General features: G+C 39.8%; 1 protein-coding gene across 6 annotated transcripts in view; it reads right to left on the reverse strand.

The window, feature by feature from the left end:
* Positions 1-6,337: 6,337 nt before the first annotated feature.
* FNDC3B (fibronectin type III domain containing 3B) overlaps positions 6,338-20,537 on the reverse strand; it is a 331,748-nt gene continuing 317,548 nt past the window's right edge. For 4 of the 6 annotated variants that reach the window (XM_046658126.1, XM_046658125.1, XM_046658122.1 and 1 more), the window contains 2 exons: positions 19,580-19,707; positions 6,338-9,889 (listed from right to left, as the gene is read on the reverse strand). In XM_046658126.1, the coding sequence (XP_046514082.1) occupies positions 9,578-9,889; positions 19,580-19,707 (440 nt within the window). In that variant the 3' untranslated portion in view covers positions 6,338-9,577. The remainder of the gene's footprint in view (positions 9,890-19,579; positions 19,708-20,537) is intronic. The other 2 variants (XM_046658123.1, XM_046658127.1) reach the window with 2 other exon arrangements.

The raw sequence follows: 20,537 nt of genomic DNA on the forward strand, positions 1-20,537 counted from the left end.
CAGCTACAGCTGCTGGCCCTCTAGTATTTGTTTACACCCGATTTTAACACCACAGTATTTATGAGAGAAAGTCAATGTGGGTACCATTCTTGTTCACATCAGTTCAATACAACCACAACAGCAGAGGTCCTGAAGGGTATTTGGCAGGCAGCACAGCACCGGGTCAGAGTACACCAGCCTCGTAAATTCATTGGAGCCAGGCCTGGACCCTCCGCCAACGCTTACTTAAATGCCTTGACCAAGTTACTTAAGCAGCCTGTGCTTCAAGGGGACAGCTGCGCTCTCCTCGAAGGGTTGTGATGAGGCATAAATGAGATAATGCACGTCAAGGACTTGACATGCCGCAAGGGCGCACTAACAAGTGCTCTAATTCAGCACTTTTTTACTAAAAAAACCCTAAAGCTTTCCTAAGTTCAGTGTATATTGCTTGAAAGGTAAGAAGCAAAATAAAAACATAGAAAAGGCCAAATCTGAATGAATTCCTGCAAAAAAATCTTTGAGGTTGCCCATTTTGCACATTCGTACATTCTATTTTAAGTAAGTCCCTTTGGCAATAGGAAATGTCTTAAGTGCTTTCTGTCCTAGTTGGGAACCTTCTGGTCTCTGGCGTCAGGAACCCAAGTCCAACAAGCTTAAAGACAAACGGGAACGAGGAAAGCAGGGGAAGGGATCTCACTTAGCGAACGTAAGGACAGAGTAAACTGGGCCTCCACTAGGGATCCTGTATCGCATTCTTGCTTCTTTTCCTGCCAGCTTGTTTCCTCTCACTGACCACTGGCTTTCTCTACACTGAGAAAATCAGCTGCCCCAAATTTTCAAGCTTTTCATCTTGCAGTTCCAGACATTAGAGCAAGACTAATTTGAGTCTTAATCCCAAATGGCTGGGAGCCCGTCCCTGGAATAATGCACTTGAGTCTGGGAGGGAGTCTTGGGAGAACACAGCAACTTATGGAGAACCAAGTGGATGGAGCTGGAGGTGAGCGAGGGTGCTCCCAGTCCACCGCCCAGAGGCAGGAGCGGCAGACGAAACAGAAGCCCGTTATACTTTCGTTCTCTCTCACTTGCCCACCGCGAAACCGAAATGTTTTATCTTATCTCAGCTCTGCAAAAAATAACATTACAGAACCTCAGGGTTTGGGCAAAGACACCTTAACTTTAGAAAAGCCAGTTCTCACTTATATGGATATTCCTAAGTCCTTAACATGGAAATGTGCCCCATAACGCAGGAAGGTGAACACAGGTGGTGGAGGCTGGTAGGGATCAGCTCTACAAACTTTCTGGTTCAGTTCAATTTCCAGTTGTGTGTGGATCCTGATTTTTATTCCCACTCTTTCTCTTGCTCTAAAACAGAACTCTTTTCACCTGGAGAAAAAAAGCATGTATTTGCAGATGTTAAATTAAAACATAGCGTAGCGTTGCTAGATTCATCTGTATTCTAGGAGGCAGCATCCACGGTGCATTGTTCTGACTATAGAAATCTGCTTATCAGCCCTGTGCTACCTGCCATATCTGAATAGCACCTGCGCTATTCATTTACTTGTTTTATTTCTTTTGTAAACTTAAATACCCATTTTAATCTTGTTTTTCGTTGATATGCTAGTTGCAATTTTCCCTAGTACAGATGACTAAAACTACCTAATTTAAAAGATGGTGACCATGTACAGCTTACCGTAATCTTGTAAACTTCCTCTCTTTGGGAAACAATGCAAGAGTGGAAAATCATAAGCATTCAATGGCTCATATCTCTAGGAAATTTTGTTTATCTGAATTCAACATGTTTCTTTTATTACTTGTTTGGATAGAAAAAAAAATCTGTACCTTCAGTCCTAGGGAAAAAAATTAAGAAGCATCCTTTATTTATCCTTTGGCTCAGGAAAAGGGAAGGAATTTTATTTCTTCAATATGGTTTTATTTACCATAAAACTAATTTTTATTATGCAATATGTAAATGCATAAAAGGCTAAAATATTACAGTTAAGACTAAAATCCTTGGGGCCAGCCCGGTGGCACAGCAGTTAAGTTCACATGTTCCACTTTGGCAGCTGGAGGTTCGCCAGTTCAGATCCTGGGTGTGGACCAATGCACTGCTTCAAGCCATGCTGTGGTAGGCATCCCACCTATAAAGTAGAGGAAGATGGGCACGGATATTAGCTGAGGGCCAGTCTTCCTCAGCAAAAACAGGAGAATTGGTGGCAGACATTAGCTCAGGGCTAATCTTCCTCAAAAGAAAAAAAGAAAAAAAAAAGACTAAAATCCTCTTTGACCTTCACCTCCCTACTCCCTATTAGAGTAAGATGAGTTATGAATTCAGACTTCATCCTTCTAGACTTCTTTCTTTGCAGCTGGCCACTGGGATTTCTGTTCTGTTTAACGGTCAGGTAATGATTGGTCAGATTTCAGTAAATGCCTTAAACCAGTAAGTCCTCCACTCGTTGTCCAGTGGTTCTGTAAGCTGGAGTACACCATCAATGCATCAGGAGTTTACAGTTCTGCCTGAGCCTTCACTCCCTGTAGGTACAAGGCCTCGAGATCAGTCAGATGTGAGAGACTGGGGCCTTCTCAGATCTTTCCTGAGAATACTGCACACGCACATGGCCTTCTAGACCCCAAGAACTGTTACAAGCTTTTAAAAGCCCCCTGTGGACATCTTATTCTCCAGATCTTGAAGTTTGTGGCCAGGCTCTTGTTTGCCCCAAATGCAAAGGTCCTGCAGCCTCAAGTAGCTGCAGGGGTAAACCATTGCACTGATCATTTTTCAACAAATGAACTGGGTATAAGGCTTTTCCCACAGAGCGAGCTCTGAAGCAAATTACAACATAACTTCCTGCAGATGGGGATTTTCCGGGAGCTGTGAGAGAGGGCCAATAGTGAGAGCTCTGGGCATGAGACATTTTGAGCTGCTCCAAACCCAGCAAGCTCCCTCCGGTGGTTGCAGAGCTGCCAGTTTTCAAGGCTACGGTGGAGCTGTGGAGAGGGGAGGGAGATTGAGTTAAGATACCACAGAACCTGCTCTTCTTACCAAGGTTCAAATCGTTACACACCTTTGGTTATCTTCCAGAGTTCTGAAAAAGTTTTCAAAACTATTTGGGCAATTTTTTGCCAGTCCTTCTGTTGCTTTTATGGAGAAGCAAATTGACAGATGTCCTTACTCAGTCCTGGCCCGTTTATTCACTTTTGATGGAGCCGAGTGCAAGGCAGCATCATCCCTATCCACGCCAGGCGTCTGGTGGGAAATGGGGTCAACCGCAGAGCAAAGGCCCCAACCAACAAGGTCAGCTACTATGCCCCTCTGTTGATTACCACCACTCCAGAGCAAGATCTAAAGTTGTCAGGTCTTTCAAAACTCAGCAGAATCTGGAATCTCAGTATTTTGTGTGAAATTTCCATACTTAAAATTAATAATTACTTCAACTTAAAAAAAATCAAAATATTGCATCAAAAATAACACCCATGGCAAAAGACTATGGTTTGGAGCAGCAAGCGTCTTATGGATCACATCACTGCTATGTGAACTTTTTCTATCAAATTAGTCAACTCAGTTCAACAAACCATTTTTTAGCTTCTGTTATGAGCCAGAAAATGTGCTATATGCTGCAGAGTTGAGTGAGACTTGCTGCCCTCGACATACATTCCCTCCTCCCAGCTTCTGAGGCACTTAGAGTCTAGCAGTGGAGGTGGGAAATTCTTTTAGTCACCATGCTGAATAAAGGATACCTGTACACAGATTTTTTTTTTTTTGCTGAGGAAGATTAGCCCTGAGCTAACATCTGTGCCACTCTTTCTCCACTTTATATGCAGGTTACTGCCACAGCATGGCTGATGAGTGGTGTAGGTCCATGCCAAGGATCCAAATCCAGGAATCCAGGCCACCAAAGCAGAATGCACTGAACTTAACTACTACGCCATAGGGCCGGCCCCCTTAACTGTCAGTTTTAATTAGCCCAAGGCCAGATATCCTGAGCAATGTTTAAAAGGATCATTGTGCAGTCCCTGTGTTTAGAGAAGTGTGTGTGTGTGAGCTTATGTGCACACGGTGACTAGGGGTGGGGAAGGGATAAGGTGAAAGTTGCATAAATCCTCTGGGGTAAAGGGCCAGGGAGCCAACTTCTGACCTGTGTGAAAAGCAATGGAGGTGGAATCCCATGGATGCTTCTTTCTTGGTTTATTCACTCATAGGGAAGAGCACATCCTCTAGTAGCCTCCTGAAAAAGGGTGCATGGGAGGCATATTTGTGAGATCTCGCATTTCTAAAAATGTCTCCATGATACTTTATACTTGACTGAGAGTAAGCAGGTGGGAAATCTTTTTCTTTCAAAAATCTTGATATACTTGCCCCACTGATTTCTAGCTTCCAGTGTTGCTAATGAGCAGTATAAAGCTACTCTTTTTTCTATGTTTTTGGGAGCTTCTCTTGGTCCTAGCGTCTGAAATTTCAAGAAGGCATGCTTGGTGGAGGTCCTATTTTCTTCCACTGCGCTGAGCACCCTCAGGCCTTCACTCTGGAAACTCACGTGTTTCATGATTTGCTCCCCTACATTTGCCTGCTTTCTGGAGTTCCTATTACTTGGATATTGAATGTCCTGGTCTCACTCTAATCTTTTATCTTTTCATTATTTTTGTTCTATTTTTTGGTTTATTCTCTTAATTCCAGCTTCCAACTCTTCTACTGAGTTGTTAATTTCCGAGAACGTTTCCATGTTCTTCAAGTGTTCCTTTTCAATAGCATCCTATCCTTAGTCTACAGATGACTTATCTTCTCATCTCTCCGGAGACATGTTTCCTGAAGCTTCTTCTCCCTTAGCCTCTGCTTCTTCAACGTTGTTGGCTTTGAACTTTCCATTCATGCTGGTGGCTTTCATCAGAGGTCAGGTTACCCTTGGTCAACTGGAGGACTGAAAAGCTGATGGAGGATTGTTGACTGATTTTCACCTTAGGGCAGCGGTTCTCAATCTTGGCTGTATAATGAAATCAGCTGAGGAGCTTTAAAAACACAGATGCTCCAGAAATACTCATGTTATTGATGCAGGGTGTGTTGTGGACATAGGGATTTTGAAAAGCTCCCTGGGTGACATTCCTGCACAGCCAAAGCTGAGGACCGCAAAGAGCCCTCGGGCTGAACCACTTCACTGAAGATCTTTAGAACTTTTCAGCCTACAAGGCGCTTCAGGCAAGACTAACATCCTCCCGCACGCCTGTGTTTAGTTAATCCCGTTTTTGACATGGTACCTTCACTCTCAACTGTGGACTGTGCCTCCCAGTCCAGGGACTTTCCATTTCACCTTCTCCTGAGGATAAACTTAAAGGCTTCTGCAGAGGTGGAGGGGCAGTGTCCAGCTGAGAAAACATGGGAATGGATTTTGTGCCGCTAATGGCATTTGAAACAGCTTTCAACCAATACTATTCTCTCCCCATTCACTGTCACTTCAAAAGGACATGCTTCCATCAGTTTTTGAGGCTTCAGGCTATTCTGCATGTAAATTGAGTTGTTGCTCATTTTCTTCCCCGCTAAATCAGAATTCAGCTTTCTTCGGTTAGGTTTCCAAACTTCTGGTGCTAATCATTTCTCTCTCATTCTTCCCAGTGTTGAGGGCAGTTGTGACTTAAAAAAATTCTTTGCTCTATTTTCAGTGGAGTGTCAGGAGCATGCAAAATTTGCTGTGTTCAGTTTGTCATTTTTACCCATAAGAATGTCTATCATCCTTTATATAAGAAAGTGCGCTTTGAGTTATAAACAATTAGTTTCTCCATACATTTTTTTCCCCTCGGAAATAAAAGAGATGGTAGGAATTCCTAGCAAAACAATCTAAACATGATGATGAAACCACGGCCATCGTAGGATCACTATGCTTGATTGCTGTTGTTGTTGCTGCCTGAGACCCAGAGAGGAAAGAGGGAGGCCAAAACTGAGTTCGCCACGGAGAGGGGCACGCCGGGTCCAGGTGAGCAGAGGCAGACCTGGGCTCCCGAGTTTGGGCATATAGATGGAAGGTTTGGCAAAAAGGTACCTCATCCATATGCAGACAAAGAATTAAACTGGCAGCCCATGGGCCTTTTTGGTCCACAGTCACATTTCAGTTGGCCCATAGAGGGAAATCTGGATTGTCACCTTCTTGTGAAACATCAGCATATGTGACTGTGGCCGGCAATGCTGCAGGACCTCGACCAGCAGGAGCTGGGCTGCAGCTGCCTATTTAGATGGCACAGCACACAGCCTGCACTATGGCACCTGCCTGGCCTCCAAAGGCATTTGAATTTGCAACTTCTGGGATGTTGCTTAAGTTTCTGAAAAGTAACAACAACAACAAAAGCAATCCTGTTCATGGCAGAAAAACCCTACTTAAGTCAGAAGGAATTAAAACATTTATTGGGCATAAATATATTACATATACACTACAGATACAGTTAGGTATTACATATAGCATAGTATTTGCAAAATCTATACATTAAAATCGATATGGCAGTTTTAATACAATGTATATGAAATAGTCTAAAATTTACAATACAGGAAAACATATGACTATTTTTTTTTTTTCTCCTAGAGTTGAAAAGCTTGGAATGTATGTCCAACAGTGAGGTAAAACATTTTGTCTTTCAATTTAAAGAATTGTGCAAGGATAACATTCAAACACATTCAATTAGGGCACTTTTCAATTTTGACAGGAATACTGAATTACTGTAGCCAACAAAACACGGTTAGAAAATGCCAACATTTCAAGTTGATAAGAACAAGGCAGATAATATGAAAAAAATCTTTTAAAAAAGTTTCCTTTTTAAACAACTTCTTTGAGGACAAAGGGCAGTTTGTTTCACATGACTGCAATTTCTTGGGCCAGGGGTGGGTTTGACATACAGAGCATCAGAAAGCTACTCATTCATTCCTACATATTGCAAAAGGGCAAAGAGAGAAGGTTAATATAACACTTTATTTTATTGTTCATGTGTAATGGCAATATATATAGTTATATATCAATATCACATATACATATTTGTGATAGAAAACAGTGCCAGATAGAGCAATAACTTTTTGACCAAAGGGATTATAAGAAATACCAAATAATGGAGAGCAATAAAATAAAGTGCCAACAGCTAGTGTTCCACACACTTCAGCTTTCTGGTGGTTAAACAGATAGTAGTAGGAAAACCTCAAAAAGATCCAATATTCATAGCAATTTTGGCCTAAAGTATTATTCATTTAAAAAATTTCAACCAACTCGGAGAATTTCTTTATAGCAGCAGTTCTGAAGTGTTTCAAAAAAAGGGACTTTTTTTGCCCCCCTGCAAACAGGGTTCTTGTACTCAGTTGAATCTTCATTGCTGAAAAAAATGCCTTTTCCCAAAACCATCTGCATGAAATTGTCTCTGAAAATGCAGATGCAATGTTAGAGCGGGTCATAACACACACTTAAATAAGGGACGAGTTTTGGAAGGCCAGAACTTTGGCAAAAATAGATTTACCTTGATGCCATCAGTTTGCAAGGCTATCGAAACTAATTATTATAGTCAACAACAAAATACAGAAGCCTCTAGTACTTACTACATCAAAATAGGCACACAGAATAATTCATTGATCTTAGCACTTTCTTTCAAGAGATGATTATGGTTTTTTGGGTACATGTAAACGTTTCAATCACCGCTAATGGATTTTTTTTTTTTTTTGGCATTTAATGCACTAGATGCTCTTATCTTTGAAAACACAAGAAAATGTCAGAAGATTGATAATACTACAGATGTTGCCAAGAAACAAGACTGACCTAAAATTACAAAAGTATAAAACACAAAAAAATAACATGCTACAAGGGAAAATTAGTACATAAGTACATTTAAAAAATTTTACAATAAATAAAGATTGCACTGTAATTGGCATTTAAAGTACTGTATGCAGAATATAGTATAAATAAACCAAAAACAAAATAATGTTGGTTTCCCCATGACTTTGGTATGGGAATATTATAAGCTAGTACAGGATACTGCATCTTAAGACAACATAGACCAAGCACAAAATAGCTATGATCAAGAAAAACCAAGTAGCAAAAATATACAAAAACAGAAGCAGGGGGATACACTGTGTCTGTTGCACCCTTTTGGAATATATTTGCACCTCCAACTCTTAAATGTCCCTGAGGTACTCGAACATTATGGACTTCATATAAATAATCCAATGACTTTGGGTTAAAATTGATTATCTCATGACTCAAAATAAACATGCAAGAGTAACACTTTGCACTCCAATAGCACCTGTTGATCAAGGATCTCAAAGCACTTACAAACATTAGAATCCCCATTTCATTTATTTTATTTTATTTTTAATGCATGGGAAAACTGAGGCACAGAGAGGTAAAGTGACGTGTTCAGGTCACGCAGCAAGTTAGTGACAGATCCAGGGAGAGAATCTAGGCTCCTTGACCCCCAAACACCCTGTGCTTCCCACCAAATACCATTCCCTCTCCACACGTGGCCAGGTCAACCCCACAAAAATAGAACCACATATTTAGATGACTCTCTTTTGGGTTTTATCAATTTTCATCCGCTGTTAGATTAATATTATGGGCACTGAATTAAGGTATTGAAATTCAATCACTTCACTGATACCTCGAAGAACAGCCTAAAGGCAAATCTTTCAAAAGCAATGAGCTGATGTATAAGAAGATTGCTCACAATTAGTGTAGATCGTGGACAATGGGCAGAGGCACTAAACTGTCACCAGTTCTCGTCATATAATTCCGGTCAAACATAACAGAATATAATAACTCTAGTGATTAGAAGTAGTTATATACAAAGACAAACAAACAAGTTAAAGCAGCTTTTAAAGTAGCTGAACAAGGAAACAACTAACTATTGCACAATGCCCTCTTAAAGTTACTGCTATGAATCGACGTGGTAAAATCTACAATGCTCCATAATTTATAGGTGCATTTTGGTTACTTGATTTCTTAGACAGGCAGCTCATAGTGTTAAAATCATAAGAAATACAGATTATTAAAATATTTTAGATTAAAGTACACATTTTGATTTAAATGAGCTAAACACAGTTAAATAACTGAGTGACAAAATGCTTGTTAAGGGCAGCCTTATCTGAGTGAACACATCTTCTGCATGTTGACGTCGTTGCTGTGTGGTAAGACTCCGACAACACTGAAATCCTAGCCTTACACCTCCACACGCTGTGATTCACGTTCACAGATATAGATGATCAAGACGTAAGAAGTGACTGGTGAATATAAATTACTAAACTGTAACCGGGAAAAAAAAAAATCAAAGGCTTACAAAAGACATCAGTGAAAACAGAATAAAGGCAAATCTGAAAATTTAAAAGAAAACAAAAGAATGCTAGCTTTTGGTATCTGGTTTGCTTTTTTTCTTTTTTTTTTTTAAAAAAAAATCCAGTTTAATCTCTTCCTAGTTTTGCATTTCAAAAAGGTGCACCAAAACACTGATATTTTTTTCCTAGCTAAATCTGTAAAACAAGAGAAGTATATAAATCAAAGAACAAAAGGGCTTAAAAAGGGGAGTATCTGAATAAATGTGTGTATTAAAAAGTGTAGCATTAATTAAATTCATACCTCTAGTTTTGTGGGGTTTACTTCATTAAGAAGTACTGTAATATAAAGGCAAAGAAAATGGACAAAGTTGCAAAGCCAACCACAATGAGGGCTGCAAACTGTTCATCAGTAGGCATCATGCTCTTCATTTTGGGATCATCTAAGCTCCCCATGTCCCCTGGAAGCATGACCTCGCTTCGTTGTAATACAAAAGCCGCAGAGGGGCTGAAAGCTCCGCTTAGCTCCTGAGAGGTGTCTAAACAGCGCCGACACGCACACACGCGGAACCTGTAGTCTGTGTTGGTCTGGAGGCCTGAGATTTGGAATGTGGCTTCTTCTCCCTTGTACACCTTCAAGAAAAGGAAAAGTCCTGGTCAATTAATTTATAACATCACTGTGGTCTCTAATGTGATGATCATACAAACATCGGAGGCCTGGTGGACATGGCTTGGTTTAAATGAACTCCATAACAACAACAAGAACCACCACCAATTTCTCCCAATCTGTGGTTCAACTATTAAAAAAAAAGTATTCCAACCCACTCTGAATAAAACACAATACAAAATTCAGGAAGTCTGATGTTGAGAGGAGATAAGGCACTGACTAGAATTGCAACTGATAAGTAATAAGGATGCATCTAGCTACATTTTAGTAATAATTTAGACTATAAATCAGAAAATGACTTAATTCTTACAAAGGGCTCTATGATCTTGGTCCAAAGAACAAATTAACATTTTTTAATTTGAAACTATTAAAAATAATTACTTGCACAAACAATAAAATGCCAAGTTTCATTTGGATGATTGACAATTATCGGATACACCGTGTTAACACTACCCCATCAAGATATCTCACCTCCATCCCTAAGAGGTACACACTATCTGACTTCTCATCTTGTAATTAGTTTGGCCCGTTCTGGAAGTTCATATAAATGGAGTCAAACAGTATGCACTCTCTGTGCCTAGGAGATTCATCCATGTGACCGCTTCACAAGTAGCTCCTTTCATTGTGGTGTTCCATCGTATGCTCATGACTCAATTTATCCATTCTCTTTTTGATGGACATTTGCCTTGTTTCCAGTTTGGACTTTTCATATAATAAGACTGCTATGGACATTTTTGCACAAATCTTTGAGGACTTAAGTTTTAATTTTTCTTGGGCAAATACCCAGAAGTGCTAGGTCACAAGGAAAGTCTATATTTAACTTCATGAGAAACAGTTTCCCCAAGTGATTATATCACTTTGCACTCCAGCCAGCAAAGTATAAAAGTTCCACTTGCTCCACAACCTCACCAACATTTGTCACTGTCAGTCATTTTTGTTTTAGCCATTCTCATGGGTGATAATGCCACCTCATTTGTATTTCTCTGATGACAAATGATGTTTTCCACCTTTTCATGTGCTTATTACTGGCCAGTCATATACCTTCTTTTGTGAAGAGCATGTTCAAGTCTTTTTGCCTATTTTTAACTTATTTGCTCTCATTAATTTATAGGGGCTCTTCATAAAATCTGGTATGAATCCTTTGTCAAATATGTGTTGTGAATATTTTCTCCCAGTTTTCGTGGCTTGCCTCATTGTTTTCTTGAGAAATATTTTTGATGAAGTCCAATTTATCACAAATTAACATTTAAATAATTCAATAATATGTCTTAAGTGTTTCCTCCCTGTCTGACCAACCTGTGTCTTGCCATTAAGGATGTGAGATGTTTTCTTTCCCTTTGTTAACTTTAATATAATTGCCACGAGGCTTATTGTTAGTTACAGGGACTTGAACTCTACCAGTTTGCTTAGAGATTATCACTCCTGAGTCTCTCAGGGAGGATGAGGGAGGGAGGCCTCACATGGTTCTTTTATCAAAGTGATGCTGACCCTCGAAAAACTTAGAGGAAAAGACAATCAGATCAAAATTATGTAAAAATTCATGGCTTATATTAGAATCAATGAACAGAGATAAGAAAAAAATGAGCTGGAACTCAACCAAGTCAATAAGACATCTGCCTGATGAGTAATTAAATGAGAAAATCAAATTAACCGAACGCTTTCTATATGAGTGGCACCAAGTTAGCATCTGGGAAGTACTTAAAACATGCCTGGTACATAGTAACTGCACAATAAAAGTTAGCTATTATTATTATACTATTTAGAACTTAAAAACAACTCCAAATATATTCTTAAAACACAGCAATTAAAAAATAATATGTATGGGCATTTTCAACCTAGCAACAGGCTACTTTAGTAAACCTGTCAATTTTGTGCATTAATACAAATTCCCTAAAAAATAAAGAATATTTCCAACAATCTCAACTTTGCCTGAAATACTCGCCAGCTATTGAGAGAGAATGAGACCCTACAAATGTTTAGTGTTTATAAGGCCTAGTGTATAAAATTCTACCAAGACATAGGACATTCCGCCAGTGAACACAAGTGTACTAGCCACACATTTAGTCATGGACAAATTGAACCACAACAAAAAGATCTCATAGTTTAAATAAGGGACCAGAATTCCAATGTTCACCTGATAGTCTTTTTCTTAAGACTTTTCCTCCCTCATTTTCAGACTTTATAAGTAGACTTACGTGTCTTATTTATTGTACTTTTGTTTAGTGACTAAGCCCCAGAAAACCAATTCTGTGTGTTTCTCATACTTTCCCAGATTCATCATTGCTTTTGCTATTCCTTTTGTAAGATTTTAAGCATGGTCCTCCTGGTGAGTTACCCTGTTTAAAAATTGTGGCATGAGCCTTAGCAACTGAGGGTACAGACAGAACAGGGCTGGAACAACTAAGAATGAAAGAGCTATGAGAAACCCCTGCAGTCCTGAGCAACCACTCCTTTCTCACTGCTGCTTCCAATGATGAGTTAAACTGATATTTTAAGATGAACTTGTCATAGTGATCACCCCAACCACACACCACCAACTATTCAAGAGTTCAGACTACACCACAATGGAACTGTCTATGAATTATTTCCCAACATGTGGGTGATTGCAGGAAAACAATGGTGTACATTTTTTTCCTTTAAAGAGATGTTTTAATTGTGAATGTTCTTTATTTTCTTAATTTAGATTTAACTTCTTACATTTAAATGTTCAAGTTGGTATTTTCTGACACAAGTATTTTCTTGGGAACTGTTGGGACCATTCACAGAGGAAATGATTTGTAATCTATGGGACCAGTATACCAGTTTGATAAAGCAGGCCCCTCCACACCTGCCCTCTGAGCTTTGGTTTCCCCATCTGCACATCCCAGGTACACAATCCGTTCTGACTCTATGGTGGTGATAAGTTAACACTGGCATGTTTATTGAGTTGGAGAAAAGCTGCCATGTAAGCCTTCGCTACAAGGTTTCCTGCTACGCCTCTTTTATGGATTCTTTTGGAGGCCACACCTCTTGAAATATTTGTTTACACTTAACAAAAATGAAACATTGTAGCGGTTGGAGCTCTTCCTTTCCTCTGGGCAACTCTGGGGAACTGGTCTGGTCTGACTTGGCCACTGGGAGGCCCCAGGCCGACTCTTCTCAAGCACAGGAACTGGAATCAGGATCCCACGTCTAAGTCTTTGCTCTGCCACCTTCTAGGTTTGTGAACTTGGGCAGGTAACAGCTTTGAGCCTTAGTTTTCTCATTTTTAACACGGGGACAGTAACAGCACCTAGCCCAACTCCAAGGGAGACTGAGGATTAAATGAGCAACTTGTATGTGAAAAATATTTTGAGAAGAATATGCTGGGGATGAGTCAAATTTATCAAATTTAATCCTCCTGATTACTCTGTCAGGTTAGTATTACTTCCATTTTAGAGATGAAGAAGCGGAGGTTCAGAGAGGCTGTTACTTTCTTAAGATCTCACAGCAAATAAGGAGAGTGGTGGACGCCAGCTGAGACCCCTTGAAACTCAAACCCCTAGGCTCCTCTGTGTGTTCCATCCTCTTTGGTAGATAGTGATGCCACCACCAGCAGCCCTCCACTGCAGTCCCCATCTAATGACTGCAGTGTGACACCAGGTCCAGTTCTCCTGGCCTCTGACTTTGTCTTCCCAGAGAGCCCCACTGTCTTCCTGGTATTTCCAGTAAACTCATCCCAGATAAACCTGCCCTCGTTCCAGCTGCCCTAGGAGGAAAGCACTGCTTTCCTTTACGGTGTATGAAAAGCAGTCCCTCCACCCAGTATGTGCCAAGCAAAGACTTGGGCAGCATTTTCGTGATTGTGGCCTCTTAATTGCTGCCATCAAACAGTGACCTGGTTGCAGAAAACCACTTAATAAGCTATCCCCAAAGACGTTTTAGAGACCTTTGGAAAGTGGATATAAATGTTCACTTATAGCTATTTAAATGATTTCTATCATTTCCAGAATTTGTATGGCTAGATCCTTCTAAGAAAGTTGGCCCACAAGCATATTTAATTTCCCAGGAACCCAAATTCATGGAATCTTGAATATAGACTTGACCTATTATTTTTTTTTTTCTTTTAAAGATTTCATTTTTTCCCTTTTTCTTCCCAAAGCCCCCCGGTACATAGTTGTATATTCTTCGTTGTGGGTCCTTCTAGTTGTGGCATGTGGGACGCCACCTCAGCATGCTTTGATGAGCAGTGCCATGTCTGCGCCCAGGATTCGAACCAACGAAACACTGGGCCGCCTGCAGCGGAGCACGCGAACTTAACCACTCGGCCACAGGGCCAGCCCCTTGACCCATTACTTTTGATAGCACTTCTCAACTCTAACTCCTTGGAGTGAAGATCTCTGAATGAATTACGAAGCAAAGGAATGCTACTTTTCTAGTATCATTAGGCAAAAAGCTTTGTGAGGAAAAATGAGTATCTAATTGAAGGGAACTTCCTTGACGAGAAGCCCAATCAAAGGCTAGGCTTTAATTTGTAAATCTGTTTTTCTTTTAGCCATTCTTGTTGTTTTAATTGGAACAGCTCCCTTGTCTTATGAGCATTGTCAACACAATGTTAACATTATTTAAAAAAATATGTATTTATGATAAACATATTGAGTGTGGGACTGTGTTCTATTATCTCCATGTCTCCATGGCAACCGGCACAATGGTTTGAACCAAGTAGATGCTCAGTGAATGTTCTTGAGTAGATATTCCCAAACCACACTGCTGAAAGAGGATAATTACCAGAAACAAGTAAACATGAATATTATTAGAACACACATGCAAACCAGAGAGACAAGGGACAAAGTTTAGTACAGGCGCCACCATTGTTGTAAAAAAATGGAATCATTAACAACGATGAACTTGTTTTCGGTGTATTGATAGAAAATATGGAGCTTCTAATATATTTTAGAAATAGTCAACAATGCTTATTACTTTTGGATTGTGAGCTAAGGAAAAAGTAAAACAAATCCAATCCTTCATTTCATGAGGACTCTGGTTCCTGAGGTTTGAGAGAACTAATTTGTTTTCATGTAAATAGTCACAGCCATGGATCACAAGGTCACAAGGTCATCAGGCCTGCGACACAGCTGCTCCTGCACCCAAGTCACTTGTCCTGGGACCAGCGGCTCTTACGGCAGGGCAGCAGGCTGGGCCTCATCTCCCTTTGTTCTCATTCATTTTGACAGGGGCACCATTATGGGCTTTTCCTCCTGCCTCAACCCAATTTAAAAGGCATAGCTCCATCTAAGATTTTCTTTATTGAAGCAACCAATCATAATATCTCAATAAGCAATATAAGCAATGTTATTTTTACAAAGACTATTTCTGTTCTTGAATTGATGTACAATATATTTTAAAGTAATTTGACATGTTTTTTCCAAATGGGAGGATTTAAAGGACTACCCAGATAACTGAAATGAAGAATCCGTGACCCTTAATTCAGAATACCATGCCCTATAGCTGAAATCCTTAGAGAGAGAGCCTTTTGGGGAAGATGGCTGGCAGCTTGTATCGGGGCTGCATCTCTTTATGGATGTCAGCCCTCTCCCAAGAACTGAAAAGGGAGACCTAAGCGCACAGCATTGCTATTTACAGAGCACCTCTCATGACGGACCGCGTCTGATGCTCAGTCACCCCGAGTTAGAGGATCAGCATCCCAACTTCTACAACAAGCTGGCCAAGGCTCAGGGAGGTGAATTAATTCCTCCAGCACCACAAGACTATGGGAGGCAGACTCGCCCCCTTGCCCCCCAAGCTCAAGAGGGAATCTGCTAACCTGCAGGCCTCCTCTGTAGAGGGTGCGATGTGGGCAGACATCGCTGTACCTGAGCTGAAGAGGAGGCAAGGGTGCTGTTACTGAACTGCTTCTTGGAGGCATGCTGTTTTCACCGCAAGGGGCCTACAAGCTCTGAGAGCACTGATCATGCTGTTCTGTCACACGCCAGGCACCCCTCACAGTGCAAAGCACCTAGGAGTTTCTCAACACATCCAGGGTCCTATACCTAGACTCCGTGAAACTGAATATAAATTTGTTTCTGAATATGAAATTTTAAATGGATGCATGCATGAGCATTTTTCTGGTGTAAGGAATCATGGTCTTCATCAGATACTTAAAGGGACCTATAAACCTAAAAAATTAAGAATCAGTAAAAGAAAAGAAGCTTTTAAATATCTCCATCTTGACCTATTCTTATTTTGTTTTGGATATGACCCTTTATTCATGCAAAAATAAAAAATGGTTCAATGAGACAGTCATAGTCTCACTGTTTATTTTCTGTATTAGAGAATGGAATTAAAACCCATTAAAAAATACACAGGCTCCAAGACTTTAAGATAGTTCTGTTAAGAGAACACCTTTCCTCACAGGGCCTTACGTGATACTCTGAAGAATCAATACATGTCCCAATACTATATTCTAAAATATGAGACAAAATAAAAATATACTTAAACACAGATGCCATCAAATTAAAGTTTCATACATTTTCAGATGCTTCCAACAGATGCATCTGTTAACGCAACAAATCTGAGCACCAAGAATATTAACGATTTGTCACAAATTTTGATTCCTAACAGGTAACAATTTCTTAGAGTTTGTTACCCTTTTCTCATCTCCAAAGCTTAAATATTTTTTGTAAAAATTATTGCTATCTGAAGAGGTATATAAATATGAATCATTTTGCTTTACATTCTTACATAGGTACTAAACTGCCTATGTTACATCTTGTGCAAAAAAAAAAAAATCAGTCACCTGCATATATACACAGTTTTCATTCTTTTCAAGAATGCTTTACAATTAATACTGTTTGAAAAGGAGATTCAAGCTTCTTGAAGAAAGGCTATGCTTGGAATGTTGGTTACAGGACAGAAAAGCCAAATCAATACACACATGCTTTCTAAGGTAGAGTAAAATTGTAGCTGAGGATTTAATACTTTAAGAGGTTATTTCACAATTAAAACCAGTTGCTTGCCTCACATCACGATAGCTGAATAAAAAAACCTGATTAGCTAGAACCAAGGCCAAGTTAAAGTCAATGTTCAAGTAGAACATCAGAAAAGGCTTTGGCCCTCGCCATATGTTGCCTGTAAAAATAAGTTTGGGGAGCAGGACACCCTCCTATAACGGGTGATTTTTTTTTTACCGAAGTTACAAACATCACTTCTAACACCCCGCATTGCAAGTATAAATAACCCTGTCCTTTTGAAACTGCCCCTTTCATGCATGCAAGAATCATTTATGGAGTGCCTGACTACAGGCCAGTCCTGGGAAAGTAAATATGACTCACAGAAGCCCGTACACTAGTGCATCCTGTCTGATTCGTGCTGTAACTGAGGGGTACACAGCGCTCCCTAAGAGCCTACAGTTGTGCCGTGGTGTATCTCAGCAATGCTTACCTCTCATTTTCTTTTGCTTTGTCTCTATGAATTCAAAGCCTGTTATCTCTGCACTATAATTATTTTAACCATCACTCTGCACACATAATATAAGTAGGTTTCATGCCCTACCTCGTGTCCAGAACAAGTGAATGAAGTACTCAAAACATCATGTTTAAGTTAATGTGTATTGAATAGGGAGAAGCAAAAAAACTCAGTACGAATTGTCCCTTACTCGATGTGGCTTTTCCTGGACGACTATCTGCCTTAATCATTTCTTGGTAAATGTAGGAAACACAGGGTCATGTGAAGAAGGCTAATCCCTATGTGCTGAGCCTGCCCTGTCCTACTGTGTTTTCACCTATTTTCAACAAGAAACTCTTGTTTGTAACTTCACAATAAGAAATATATTCTGAAGCATATAATTAGTATTTATATGTCCATGGGTCTAAATATTTAACATTAAACAAACAGCCGATTCAAAACAGCCGATCTGCCAATAAAATCTACACTCCTGGATGAATTTACCTACATTTTAGAAATGCTTGACATGTATAGATAGTGACCAAATAATGCTGCTTCTTCAATGTAAAACAGTAATCCTTGTGCTTTGAGAAGCACAAAATTTCTCCAAGAATTGGTGGAAAAGTATGGTACGTGGAATAAAGGGTTTTTAAAATACAATGACGAGTGTGCAAATGACCGTACTGTTGGGAAATGAACTGTTGTTAAGTGTCAAATGACACTTTGGGGAATTTTGTAGCATTTCATCTTTTAATGATTTTTACATTGCTTTGAACAAGACAAACCGGTGTTAAAGATGACTAAATCTAGTGGGGAAAATCCTCTGCTCTCTATTTCAGCTGAGACCCCAAAACCAACCATATCTTTCTGGTAAGCTGAAACAATTCCACATGTAAGATTATTCACTCTGAAATGAGATATACTGTATAGAATGAGATTGGAAAGCGAAAGGAAATGATAGTGTTTTTGCTCTTATTTAAGAGGAATGACGGAAACTTTGGTGACAAAATCCATTGATGTTAATCAATACTGGTGGATGTCATAGTTAAAATACAGTTTTTGCAAAATGTGCTTAAAGTAATTCATTCTTTTATCTGACACTTCATAATAACCAAATACAGTGAAATGTACCAACATTTTCTGATTCATTTTACACATTTTTTATTTGCAAGTATTTTTTATTATTATGTAAGAAACATCAACCAGCAATTTAACAAAAACTCTGAATCAAATTATTTTCTACTTGCTTTGTGTATCTGAAGCCTCAAGAGCTGAACAGTCTTCATGAATTATGCTAATGTTTAAGAAGACAGGTGGCATTTATCAACTTTCTGAATTCAATATAAATGCACGCCCCTATTAAAAGTGATGGTAAGAAATGGGTCTTAGCTTTCCTAAGAGAGTAATGGTATTATAGCTTGATTTCACATAAATAGTTATTAGATTCCTGGGAACATTACAGAAAACTACAGGGTATCTGAATCTTTAATAGTCAGTGACCAATAACATGTGTCTTTGGAAGAATTAAGGATCAAAAAGGAATGTGACAAATGATAAAACCAAATTCTTTATCTGGCTGTATTCCAATGACATTGTCTCTTGTGTGGGTTTATCAAGTGATCTGTAATAGTCTTCCTACTCAAATTAGGGTCCACAGACGAGCGACATCAGCATCACCTGTGAGCTTGACCCTCACCCTGCACCTACTGAATCAGAATCTGGATCTTAACACATCCCAGGTGATTCCCATACACACGGAAGGGTGACAAGCAGTGACTGAGAGCTTCTGAATCACAGGCCTCAAGAGCTGATAGGCTGTACTTCTTATCCTTCCATTATAACTTCTATCAAAACGGCAGACAGGACACTGCCTTCGGTACTGAGGTTGAGAGTACTACCTGTCTATAGTAAAACCACTGACCTTCTAGTTTGCAATTAATTACACACAGACTTGATATTTATAAGCAACACTCCCAATATCAAATACAAATACAGAATTTAAAACTCTTTACAAGGCACGATGATGCTTGAGAACTAAAAATATAAGGTGAATACCACCACATACAAAATAAAATGTAAACTAGGGCTTATATACCCTAAAGAACTAGGTAACGGGTATATGTTAGGTGGTTTCTACGACTGATTTTAAGAACAATGTAGCTCACTGGTCAATGAATCATTCGCAGAAACAGGCAGAGGCAAAGAGCCAGCACTACTCTGGTGAGCTGCACGGGTCCGTGCACACTGGTTCTTACCTGTTTGTACTCAGACTCTCTGCCAACCAATACCTGCAGGATGTAGCTGACAGGGTCGCCTTTCATGGGTGGTACCGTCTCCCATAAAATTTCACATGAATTTCCTTCCAACTGTGTTACTCGAGGTGCTGAAATATAAATCCACACATCCCAGCTCAGAATTCAAAGTATCATATTAACAATCAATATTTCAGTACTATTCGAGAGAGTGTGAGAATGAGAGCGCTGTGCCGCCCTGAGAGGGGCATTTATTTGCCCAGCTTCCTATAAGATCAGCGGGGCACTCCTACACAGAGAAGATACTCCACGATCAGCAAGTCATTGGTGAAAACTTCTTTGCTCATTATCCTATTAATAACTGCCTGGCCTAGATCACATTTTTATTTTTTATTTATTTATTTATTTATTTTAAGATTTTATTTTTTCCTTTTTCTCCCCAAAGCCCCCCGGTACATAGTTGTGTATTCTTCGTTGTGGGTTCTTCTAGTTGTGGCATGTGGGACGCTGCCTCAGCATGGTCTGATGAGCAGTGCCATGTCCGCGCCCAGGATTTGAACTAACGAAACACTGGGCCGCCTGCAGCGGAGCGCGCGAACTTAACCACTCGGCCACCGGGCCAGCCCCCGCATTTTTATTTTTTCAATGGCTATTGAGCACCTTCTATGAGTAGGCCCTGTGCTAACTACCCGGGGAAACGCAAAAATAGGGATGACAAACCTTGCTTTCAAGGAAATTAAGATCTAGTTGAGAGAAGGAGAGAGCAAGGTATGAGACACATACAAAAAGAAACATAATGTAAGGCAGATTAAATGAGGTACAAACAAGACGTTAGGGAGTTTCAAGGGGGGAAGTCACGTGTGTGTGAGTCTAAGGAAGGTCTGAGGAGCAAGTGACATCTGAGATAAGTCCCAGAAACGGGGCAGCAGTGCAAGCCTTTAAAAATTTTGTTACCTTAAAT

This window comes from Equus quagga, chromosome 4 (assembly GCF_021613505.1).
Source record: "Equus quagga isolate Etosha38 chromosome 4, UCLA_HA_Equagga_1.0, whole genome shotgun sequence".
Lineage (NCBI taxonomy): Eukaryota > Metazoa > Chordata > Mammalia > Perissodactyla > Equidae > Equus > Equus quagga.